This window comes from Pleurodeles waltl, chromosome 5, assembly GCF_031143425.1.
Source record: "Pleurodeles waltl isolate 20211129_DDA chromosome 5, aPleWal1.hap1.20221129, whole genome shotgun sequence".
Taxonomy (NCBI): domain Eukaryota; kingdom Metazoa; phylum Chordata; class Amphibia; order Caudata; family Salamandridae; genus Pleurodeles; species Pleurodeles waltl.
Genome location: NC_090444.1, coordinates 264,767,836 through 264,780,146, shown reverse-complemented (window position 1 = coordinate 264,780,146; position 12,311 = coordinate 264,767,836). Strand labels below are relative to the sequence as shown.

General features: G+C 46.6%; 1 protein-coding gene across 2 annotated transcripts in view; it reads left to right on the top strand.

The window, feature by feature from the left end:
• Positions 1-12,311, top strand: part of LRPPRC (leucine rich pentatricopeptide repeat containing) — a 576,320-nt gene that overhangs the window by 432,534 nt on the left and 131,475 nt on the right. For both annotated transcript variants that reach the window (XM_069233999.1, XM_069233998.1), the window contains exon 30: positions 3,623-3,749. In XM_069233999.1, the coding sequence (XP_069090100.1) occupies positions 3,623-3,749 (127 nt within the window). The remainder of the gene's footprint in view (positions 1-3,622; positions 3,750-12,311) is intronic.

The window sequence follows — 12,311 nt, the reverse complement described above, 5'->3', positions numbered from 1 at the left end:
ACTCACTGGGCAGAGTGGTTTCACCATCACTAGTACTTAGGCACCACGCCTGGTTTAGGACGTCTGGCTGTTCTGGGGATGTTTAAGCCAATCTCATGAACATCCCCCTTGGTGGCACCCATCTCTTCGGAGAAAAAGACTTGGTGCTCTAGTGCTTCAAAGATCCTCATGCTACAGCCAGGTCCTTGGGCTTCAGGTGGCCCCTCTTTCCACCCCCCCCCCCCCCCCAGTCTACTTTTCACACCCTTCCACGTCTGTCCCCATCTAGCCACTGTGTCGCGCAAGCTGCCCAGCTTCTGCATGACCGGGGACGTGGTATCCACTGACCCTCCTGTATCAGGGAGCCAGCGGTCAGTTTCTATCTGTCCTGGGCACAAGAGACCGGATGGTAACATTGGAATTGCAGGACGCTTAGTTCCAATATTCTCGTCCTTCCTGCCCAAAGACGTTACTTGCAGTTCACGGTGGGCCACGAGCACTTAAAGTTCACTGTGCTCCCCTTTGGTCTTACCAGCACCTCTCGGGTGTTCACCAAGCTGATAACAGTGGTCGCAGGTCATCTGCTCAGATCAGGGGTTTCAGCCTTCCCCTAGCTTGACGACTGGCTGTCGAAGGTGGGCTCATCCCAGGCTGTCATCTCCCACCTTCAGACTCCGACGGACCTCTTGCATTTGCTGGGATCACTATAAATGTGCTGAAGTCATATCTGACTCCCTCTCAGACACTCCCTTTCATCACAGCTGTTTTTGACACAGTGCAGTTTCAGGCTTATCTTCCTGAGCAGCAAGTCCAGGATATTCAGGCTATAATACTGATGTTTCAGCCTCTATTCAGATTTTCAGTGACAATGACTGAGGCTGTTGGGCCTCATGGCCTCCTGCATCCTGGTAGTGACATGCCAGATGGCATATACAGGCTCTGCAGTGGGACCTCAAGTTCCAGTGGGTGTAGCATCAGGGGTATCTCATCGATATGAACCACAATTATAGGGAACTGCGCAAGATCTGTAGTGGTGGTTAACAAACCGCAATTGGGTCAGAGGCAGATCCCTCTCCCTTGCCCAACCAGATCTGACAGTAATGACAGATGTCACCTCTGGGCTGGGGCGGCCATCTGAAGAAGGCGGAGATCAGAAGCATCTGCTCACTGGCAGAGTCCGGACTCCATATAAACCTGTTGGTGCTCTTTGCAGTCAGAGGGAAGGTAGTACAAGTGTTCACGGACAACACCACTGCCATGTGGTACTGAAACCAGCAGGGTGGGGTGGGTGTTGTGGACCTTTAGTCAGGAGGCTCTGTGCCTCTCGAAGTGGCCGGGACACCAGAGCATTTCCCTTGTAGTTCAACATCTGGTGGGCTCTGTGAGCGCCATAGCATACAAACTCAGCTGGCATTGCTTAGTTGATCGCAAATGGCTTATCCATCCGAAGGTGGCACAAGTTCTCTTTCAGCAGGGGTGAGACCCTTGGTTAGATCTGTTTGCCTCCACAGAGAATGTGCAATGTCAGTAGTAGTGCGCTTTGGAGTTTCCAAGGCAGTTGGAACGCTTTTCATCTTGAGTGGAACTCAGGCCTCCTACACCTTTCCACCCATACCACTTCTGACCAAATTTCTCAAGATCAACCGGGCCCAAGTCGGCCTTGTAGCTCCCAACTGGGCATGGAGAGTCAAGTATCCCAAGCTACTGAGCATGGCCATCGATCCTTCGATCAGACTACCCCTTCAGGAGGATCATCTGTTGTAGCAGCAAGAGAAGGGTTCTCCACCCGAACCAGTCGAGCCTCCGCCCTCTTGCGTGGAGATTGAGTAGCGACAGTTGACAGCTTTTGACATTCTGCCCAAAGTCTGTAATGTAATCCTGGCAGCCAAGTGTCCCTCTACCAAATCGGTATGCCCCTTTAGTTGGAATGTAGTTGAAGTGTGGCATGGTACACAGACGAGTCAGGTGACCCCCTTTCTGCCCCTCCTTTGCTATGGGCACTCTCAAAGGTTATTTATCTGTTAATTCTGTGTTTGTGAGGTTGTCTGATCAACCTTGTTTAAGTCTCCTATTTGTCAATAGGTTCCTCAAAGGTCTTACGCATATGTTTACTCCATCCCCATTCATTATGCCCTAATGTGATCTTTATTTGGTTGTGACCTTTCTGATGTGCGCTCTTTTCCAGCCTCACCACAATTGCCCTCTCAGGCTTCTCACCTTGAAATCAGCCTTCCTTGTGACTATTACATCTGCCCGCAGATTGTGAGCTGCAGGCATCATCATCTAATCCACCCTACCTTTCTATCAATGCTAACAAAGGGGTGCTTCGAATAGGGCTTCCTTTTCGCCAAAAGTGATTACACCCTTTCATGGAGGCCAATCCCTCACCTTGCCTACTTTTTACGCACTGCCACATCTTTCTAAGAAAGAGGAAACTCCTCCGCCTGGACCCAAAAAAAGAGCGTTTGTGTTCCACCTTGATTGTACAAGATTGTTCCAGGTTGATGATCAACTCTTTATCAGTTATGTGGGTGCGAATAAAGGTTGGGCAGTGCAGCAACGGACCATCTCCCAATGGGCTGTATGCTGCATTCAAATCTGCTACACACCTGCCAAGAAGCAACCACCTGAAGGTTTGCATGCTCGTTCTACACGAGCTACAGCTGTGATCATTGCGTTAGCATCCGGAGTTCCAGTCATTGACATCTGTCAGGCAACAATGTGGGCATCTCTGCATACAAACACTACTGCCTGGACAGTGAGGTCCGTCGGTACGGGCACTTTGCCGGTTCGGTCCTGCAGAACTTTCTAGTATGATCTTAGTTTGCAAACCCACCTCTTGGGATGGTTTAGCACAGGTATCTGTTCTAAGGTAAGGAATCTGCCACTAGATGTCTATCAGGTGGACAAGCTACTTACCTTCAGTACCTTATCTGGTAGAGACAATATCTAGTTGCAGATTTCTTACCCGTGCCCCCATCCTCCTTGCTCTGCGAACTGATTTCTAGGGATAGGGACTCCCATTAAGGGCCCTAATTTTGACTTGTCAGTGTTCGTCATGTCTCTGCACTCCTGGTGTGGAAAGTTGTGAAAAGAAACTGACATCACAGCACAGTGGTGACGCCTTTATGGGAGCCGCAGCGTCATATCTGACGCGGTCGGCGACGGGTGCAACCTAACGGTGAGCATGGGAAGGGGGTAATGCTCGAGAAATATCTCTGTATCCAGACTGATGCCTGGGAGAAGTTCTAAGATAAGGATTCTGCATCCAGATATTGTTTGTACATGATAAGGCGTTACCAAAGGTAAGGAACCCGTCTATTAGTTAAAAATAGCAAAACTTGGGTGGTGTTTGCTTTGCAGGTTTTTGCTTTAAATCTAGTTTGATGCCAAATTGTGTGCTGTGTGGAAGTTGAGATGTTCACTAATAATGTCACTATACCACAAGGTGGGGTTGAGTCACAAGGTGAAATACGGGTAAATAATTCAGTATGTATGCCAAAAAATGAACGAGGGTCCGATAACAGAGTATTTTTAAGAGGGATACATAGAGTTAAAGGTAAAAGGTGCAGGATGCTTTGGAATTCAAATATTTTGTTTTCCACATCATTATAATTTACTGTGTTCTTAATTTTTATTTCAGAAGCTTATGACATTTTGCTGCAAGCAGAAAGGAGTGGTGTTGCATTGAATGCATCTGTCTATTCCAGCCTGACTAAATCATTACTCTCAGAAGGTTATTTAGAAGAAGCCATGAAAGTGAAAGAGAGGTATGTATTGTTGTTTTGTTGTGAGCATTTGTTTTTATTCTTAACGTTTGTCAAATAACTTTGTAACGCTTACAACATGCATTTCATCAGAAACAAGGCGGACTTTCAGACCTAAATGTTCTTGGTATAGGCTTGACAGAAGCCTTCGCTCGGCTGACCATTTCTTGCTATCAGACCAAAAGTCCATCAAGATTTCTTATAGAAACTGTTAGAAATTGGGTTGTTGGTTGACTGCGGTGTTAACCTTGGTCAAGCAGCAACCACAATCCTAGTCAGGGTAAATGTCAAGCAAACCCTTAATTAACCTTTGCTCACCCTCTGGTAGCTTGGCACAAAGCAGTCTGCCTTAACTTAGAGGCAGTGTGTTAAGTACTTGTGAAATACTTCAAACAGTAAAACAGTGAAAACACCACACAAAAAGATTCTTCATCAGGTTAGAAAAATAGAGCAAAATATAATGAATAAGTCAAGACCAAACCAACAAACATCCAATGAGTAGAACTTAAGATCTGAAATTTTAAATAATAAACTGTAAAATAGCACTTAAAAGCAGGCTTCGCCAACCAAGGTTATGTTGTTGTGCCAGACTAGGACAAAGTCAAAAGTTGAGGCCGACCTCGATGGAGCGTGGGCCAACAACAGTGGCCCGTTGGATCCACTGAACCAAGGTATATTAAAATCCTGATGCGGGAGCGTTTCGTGGGTTCTGAACCACGCAGTCGAGGAGATGCATTGAAGTTCCCTACGCATTGGTGGTGATGCATCTGTTCCAAGAAGCGATAGAATACTGGTGCTGGCTGTTTCAATGTTGATGCGTGGATTCCGTTGAGCCTTTTAAGTGGGGGATGATTCAAAGTCAGACATTTGAAGTGCACAGAGGTCCTACCCTTGCTCCAAACTCACTGCTAGAGGTTATGCAGCCCCTTGTGTGGGGACAGGACACAGCTTATTCAGGTGTAAGTGAGGCTGTGGCCAGCTTCTCCCTCCAATCCTGCCAGGATGGCCCTTGTATGGGACTGTTTAGGGGGAATACACAAAGCCCAGCTGTCACCCACCCCAGACAAGTGACCAGACAGGCAGTAGGCACCAAATGGCTAAAGCAAGAAAACACCAACTTTCTAAAAGTTCAGTTTTCATAATTATGATTTAAAATCCAACTTCACCATAGGTTGTGATTTTAAATTGTGATTCCAAAGACACCAGACTCCAAAAACACATATCTTCCAGATTGTAAATTACACTTATAAAATGTAATAAATATCCTATAGGGGAGATTGCCATTGCTGAGCGCCCCTCGGCCATTCATGAAGGTGATGGCAGTCATCGCAGCTCATCTGCGCCGGATAGGGGTTTCAGTCTTTCCCTACCTCGACGACTGGCTGTTGAAGGTGGGCTTGCTCCAGGCTTCGTCTCCCACCTCTAGACTATGGTGAACCACCTGCATTCCCTGGGGTTCATTGTAAACATGCCAAAGTCACACCTGACTCCCTCTCAGATGCTTTCTTTCATCGGAGCTGTTCTGGAAACGGTGCAGTTTCGGGGCTATTCTTCTGAGCGGCGAGTCCCGGATATTCAGGCTCTGATACTGATGTTACAGCCTCTATCTTGGGATTCGGTGAGAATGACTTCGAGGCTGTTGGCCCTCATGTCCTCCTGCTGGTCACACATGCCAGATAGCATATGCGGGCTCTGCAGTAGGACCTGAAGGTCCAGTAGGCACAGCATCAGGGGAATCTCTCCGACATGGTCCAGATCTCAGAGGGAACTGTGCAAGATCTTCAGTGATAGCTAAGGAACTGTATTTAGGTCAGAGGCAGATCCCTCTCCCTAACCAGATCAGACAATGGTGACAGATGTGTCACTCCTGGGATGGAAGGGACACAGGGGAGAGGCAGAGATCATAGACATCTGGTCTCCGGCAAAGTCCGGGCTCCACGTCAACCTTCTGGAGCTCAAGGTGATCAGGCTTGGATTGAAAGCATTCCTTCCCTGTCTCCAAGGTAAAGTGGTGCAGGTGTTCACGAACAGCATCACTGCCATATGGCACTGCAACAAGCAGGGCAAGTTGCAGTCGTGGACCCTTTGTCAAGAGGCACTGCGTCTCTGGAAATGGCTGGAATGTCGGGGCATATTCCTGATGGTTCAACATCTGGCGGGCTCTCTGAACACAGACAAACTGAACCTTCAATGCATGATCGGTCATGAATGGCATCTCCATTCGGAGGTGACTGTAGGAAGCTGGCTCTGTATATACTATACCAAAGTATGGTATAGTGTGCAGAGTCCACTGGATCCCCAGAGGCTTTAGAGGCTAAAGTAGATAATACTAATGCTCTCTTTTGTGGTTATGTGGTTGAGCAGTTAGGCTTATCAGAGGGTAGTGCTAAGCATTTGTTGTACACACAGAGTCAAGAAATGAGGCACACATTCAATGGCTAACTCCAGGCCAATGTTTATGTATCATCAAACAATATGCTTAGTAACTTTATTTCTAGAGCCAAAAGAATCTTTGTTGCAGGTAAGTACAGTTTCAAGTATGTATCACTTTCAAGTATCAAGTGCACTTTGTTTGGAATTCAGTTAAAACAGTTTTCAGGTAAGTAATACTGTTCGATGGCATCTGTCGCTGTAGATACACATGGTATGCATGAGCTCGCCATCTGGTGTTGGGTCGGAGTGTTACAAGTTGTTTTTCTTCGAAGAAGTGTTTTCGAGTCACGGGACCGAGTGACTCCTCCTTCTGTGCTCATTGCGCATGGGCGTCGACTCCATCTTCGATTGTTTTCTTTCCGCCATCGGGTTCGGACGTGTTCCTGTCGCTCCGAGTTTCGGAACGGAAAGATAGCTGAAAACGGAAGATTTTCGACGGTATCGTTGCGATCCGGTTAGAGATAGACACATACGACGACGCGTTGAACATCGAAGCGCTTCGGTGCCCTTCGGGGTAGATTTCGGCACCCCGTCGGGGCCTAGTCGGCCCAACCGCGTGGAGAACAACGCCGATGGAACGGACCCCGTTTCGATTCTGCCCCGAATGCCACAACAAATATCCTTATACGGACCTACACTCGATCTGTAACCTGTGCCTGTCACCCGAGCACAGCGAAGAATCCTGTGAGGCCTGTCGGGCATTCCGGTCCCGAAAAACTCTGCGCGACCGTCGAGCGAGAAGACTGCAGATGGTGTCCACGCCAAAAGAGCGTCGACAGTTCGAGACAGAAGAGGGAATCCTTTTCCATCCAGGATTCAGACTCCGACGAGCTAGACTCTACAAAAACTGTGAGTAAGACGTCGAGATCAGACCTTAAAAAAGGAAAGAAGGCCCAGGGGACGCCACTGCCAACCGGCCATGGCTCCACCCAAATTCTCGGTGACCAACAATCGGCACCGAAAAAGGCCCATTCAGTGTCGAGATCGTCCGACTCCGGTCGAGACACCGGCACGCAGCCTCCTCGGGACCGAGAGAGTGCTAAACAGAAGCATCGACACCGAGAGTTCGGTGTCGACACGGATCGACGCCGAGACAGTGGCGCCGAAGACCATAGAGGCCAAGAATTTTCAGCACAGAAAAAGAGGAAGGTTACCTCGGAGCCGAAAAAACAATCGACAGGGTTTTCGGAGCCGAAAAAAGCGACATCAGACCCTGTTTCTGGCTCCTATACTGAAGAGCATTCTATGTCTTCTCAAATGAACAAACATAGATTTGAACAAGAACTGCAATCCACTGACGTGGATCACACGCAAAAGCGTATCTTTATTCAGCAGGGGACTGGGAAGATCAGTACCCTTCCACCTGTCAAACGAAAGAGAACGCTTCAGTTTACTTCTCAGCAACAAACAGCACAAAAGGTAACACCTCCTCCCTCACCTCCACCTGTAACTCCGGCTTCGCCAACTTACACCCCGTCACATTCGCCAGTTCACACCGCCATGAGCCACGATGACCAAGATCAGGATGCGTGGGACTTGTACGACGCACCAGTGTCTGATAACAGCCCAGACACATACCCAACTAGGCCATCACCACCGGAAGACAGCACAGCCTACTCACAAGTGGTGGCTAGAGCAGCACTATTCCATAATGTGGAACTCCACTCGGAACAAGTAGAGGATGATTTTTTATTTAACACCCTCTCTTCAACCCACAGCTCCTACCAAAGCCTGCCGATGCTCCCAGGCATGCTACGCCATGCAAAGGACATTTTCAAGGAGCCAGTTAAAAGTAGGGCAGTGACGCCTAGGGTGGACAAAAAGTATAAGGCGCCTCCTACGGACCCTGTATTCATCACCTCTCAGCTGCCACCAGATTCTGTGGTGGTAGGGGCTGCCAGAAAACGGGCAAATTCACACACTTCTGGGGATGCACCTCCCCCAGATAAAGAAAGCAGGAAGTTCGATGCAGCCGGGAAGAGGGTTGCTGTCCAAGCAGCAAACCAGTGGCGCATCGCAAATTCACAAGCGCTGCTAGCGCGATACGACAGAGCCCACTGGGATGAGATGCAGCATCTCATTGAACATCTCCCAAAAGATCTGCAAAAAAGAGCAAAACAGGTTGTTGAGGAGGGTCAAAACATTTCCAACAATCAAATACGCTCCTCCATGGATGCAGCAGACACGGCCGCGAGGACCATTAATACGTCGGTTACCATCCGTAGGCACGCATGGCTCAGAACATCTGGATTCAAGCCAGAAATTCAGCAGGCAGTGCTTAACATGCCAGTAAACGAAAAACTTCTGTTCGGTCCGGAGGTCGACACAGCCATAGAAAAGCTCAAGAAGGACACTGACACTGCCAAGGCCATGGGCGCACTCTACTCCCCGCAGAGCAGAGGATCTTATAACACCTTCCGCAAAACACCTTTTAGAGGAGGGTTTCGGGGTCAGGCCACACAAGCTAGCACCTCACAGTCCGCACCGCCCACCTACCAGGGACAGTACAGGGGAGGTTTTCGGGGCCAGTATAGAGGGGGGCAATTCCCTAGGAATAGGGGAAGATTTCAAAGCCCCAAAACCACTACCAACAAGCAGTGACTCACATGTCACACACCCCTCCCACACAACACCAGTGGGGGGGAGGATACGTCAATATTACGAAGCATGGGACAAAATAACTACAGACACATGGGTCCTAGCAATTATCCAGCATGGTTATTGCATAGAATTCCTGCAATTCCCTCCAGACATACCACCAAAATCACAAAATTTATCAAAATACCATTCACAGCTTCTAGAGATAGAAGTTCAAGCACTACTGCAAAAAAATGCAATTGAATTAGTACCAAGCACACAAATAAACACAGGAGTTTATTCACTGTACTTCTTGATACCAAAAAAGGACGAAACACTGAGACCAATTCTAGACCTCAGAGTAGTAAACACATTCATCAAATCAGACCACTTTCACATGGTCACACTACAAGAAGTGTTACCATTGCTCAAAAAACACAACTACATGACAACCCTAGACCTCAAGGACGCATATTTCCATATACCAATACATCAATCACACAGGAAATATCTAAGGTTTGTATTCAAAGGAATACATTACCAATTCAAAGTATTGCCTTTTGGTTTAACAACCGCTCCAAGAGTATTCACAAAATGCCTAGCAGTAGTCGCTGCACACATCAGAAGGCAGCAAATGCATGTGTTCCCGTATCTAGACGACTGGCTAATCAAAACCAGTTCGCTCACACAATGCTCAAACCACACAAATCAAGTCATACAAACCCTCTACAAACTAGGGTTCACCGTCAACTTTGCAAAATCAAACATTCTGCCAAGCAAAGTACAGCAATATCTAGGAGCCATAATAGACACGACAAAAGGAGTAGCAACGCCAACTCCACAAAGGATCCACAATTTCAACAGGGTCATTCAACACATGTCTCCAAACCAAACAATACAAGCAAGAACAATACTACAGCTCCTAGGCATGATGTCCTCATGCATAGCCATTGTCCCAAACGCAAGACTGCACATGAGGCCCTTACAACAGTGCCTAGCCTCACAGTGGTCTCAAGCACAGGGTCACCTTCTAGATCTGGTGTTGCTAGACCGCCAAACTTACCTCTCGCTTCTATGGTGGAACAGTATAAATTTAAACATAGGGCGGCCTTTCCAAGACCCAGTGCCAGAGTACGTAATAACAACAGATGCTTCCATGACAGGGTGGGGAGCACATCTCAATCAACACAACATAAGAGGACAATGGAACATACATCAAACAAAACTGCATATAAATCATCTAGAATTATTAGCAGTTTTTCAAGCACTAAAAGCTTTCCAACCAATCATAACCCACAAATACATCCTTGTCAAAACAGACAACATGACAACGATGTATTATCTAAACAAACAAGGAGGAACACATTCAACGCAGTTAAGCTTGTTAGCTCAAAAAATATGGAAGTGGGCAATCCACCATCAGATTGGTCTAATAGCACAGTTTATTCCGGGGATCCAGAATCAGCTGGCAGACAATCTCTCTCGAGATCACCAGCAAGTCCACGAATGGGAAATCCACCCACAGATTCTGAACACCTACTTCACACTCTGGGGAACACCACAAATAGACTTATTTGCAACAAAAGAGAACGCAAAATGCCAAAACTTCGCATCCAGATACCCACACAAGCAATCCCAAGGCAATGCCCTATGGATGAACTGGTCAGGAATATTTGCTTACGCTTTTCCTCCTCTCCCTCTCCTTCCTTACCTAATAAACAAATTGAGTCAAAACAAACTCAAACTCATTTTAATAGCACCAACTTGGGCAAGACAACCCTGGTACACAACACTGCTAGATCTGTCTGTAGTACCACACATCAAACTGCCCAACAAACCAGATCTGTTAACGCAACACAACCAACAGATCAGACACCCGGACCCAGCATCGCTGAATCTAGCAATCTGGCTCCTGAAATCCTAGAATTCGGACACTTACAACTTAGCCAAGAGTGTATGGAAGTCATAAAGCAGGCCAGAAGGCCATCCACTAGACACTGCTACGCAAGTAAGTGGAAAAGATTTGTTTGGTACTGCCATCATAATCAGATACAACCGCTAGATGCAACTCCAAAACATATAGTAAATTACTTGCTCCATTTACAAAAAGCAAAGCTAGCCTTCTCTTCTATTAAAATACACCTTGCAGCAATATCTGCATACCTGCAAACTACCTATTCAACTTCCTTGTATAGGATACCAGTTATCAAAGCATTTATAGAAGGGCTTAAAAGAATTATACCACCAAGAACACCACCTGTTCCTTCATGGAACCTAAACGTGGTTCTAACAAGACTCATGGGCCCACCTTTCGAACCCATGCACTCTTGCGGAATACAATTCCTAACCTGGAAAGTTGCCTTTCTCATCGCCATTACATCTCTAAGAAGAGTAAGTGAAATTCAAGCGTTCACAACACAAGAGCCTTTTATACAAATACATAAAAATAAGGTCGTCCTACGACCTAATCCAAAATTTTTACCAAAAGTTATTTCACCATTCCATCTAAATCAAACGGTAGAACTACCAGTATTTTTCCCACAGCCAGATTCTGTGGCTGAAAGAGCACTACATACATTAGATGTCAAAAGAGCATTAATGTACTACATTGACAGAACAAAGAACATCAGAAAAACTAAACAGCTATTTATTGCATTCCAAAAACCTCATGCAGGTAACCCAATATCAAAACAAGGTATAGCCAGATGGATAGTTAAATGCATCCAAATCTGCTACCTTAAAGCAAAAAGACAACTGCCCATTACTCCCAGGGCACATTCAACAAGGAAAAAAGGTGCTTCAATGGCCTTTTTAGGAAACATCCCAATGCAGGAAATATGTAAGGCAGCCACTTGGTCTACGCCTCACACATTCACCAAACACTACTGTATAGATGTGCTATCCGCACAACAAGCTACAGTAGGTCAAGCTGTATTAAGAACTCTATTTCAGACAACTTCTACTCCTACAGGCTAAAACCACCGCTTATGGGGAACTAACTGCTTACTAGTCTATGCATACCATGTGTATCTACAGCGACAGATGCCATCGAACTGAAAATGTCACTTACCCAGTGTACATCTGTTCGTGGCATCAGTCGCTGAGATTCACATGGACCCACCCACCTCCCCGGAAGCCTGTAGCAGTTCAGAAGTTACCTTCAATTTTGTACATTTGTATATATATTACTTAATCCTTTAATAGGTACATACTTACATTTTTCATTGCGCGGGCACTATTACTATAGTACAACTCCTACCTCACCCTCTGCGGGGAAAACAATCGAAGATGGAGTCGACGCCCATGCGCAATGAGCACAGAAGGAGGAGTCACTCGGTCCCGTGACTCGAAAACACTTCTTCGAAGAAAAACAACTTGTAACACTCCGACCCAACACCAGATGGCGAGCTCATGCATACCATGTGAATCTCAGCGACTGATGCCACGAACAGATGTACACTGGGTAAGTGACATTTTCATTTCAGTTTCAAAGGTAGACAGTGCAATTTTCATAGCAGGCAATGCAGTCCTAAGGGGGAAAAGTATATACACATT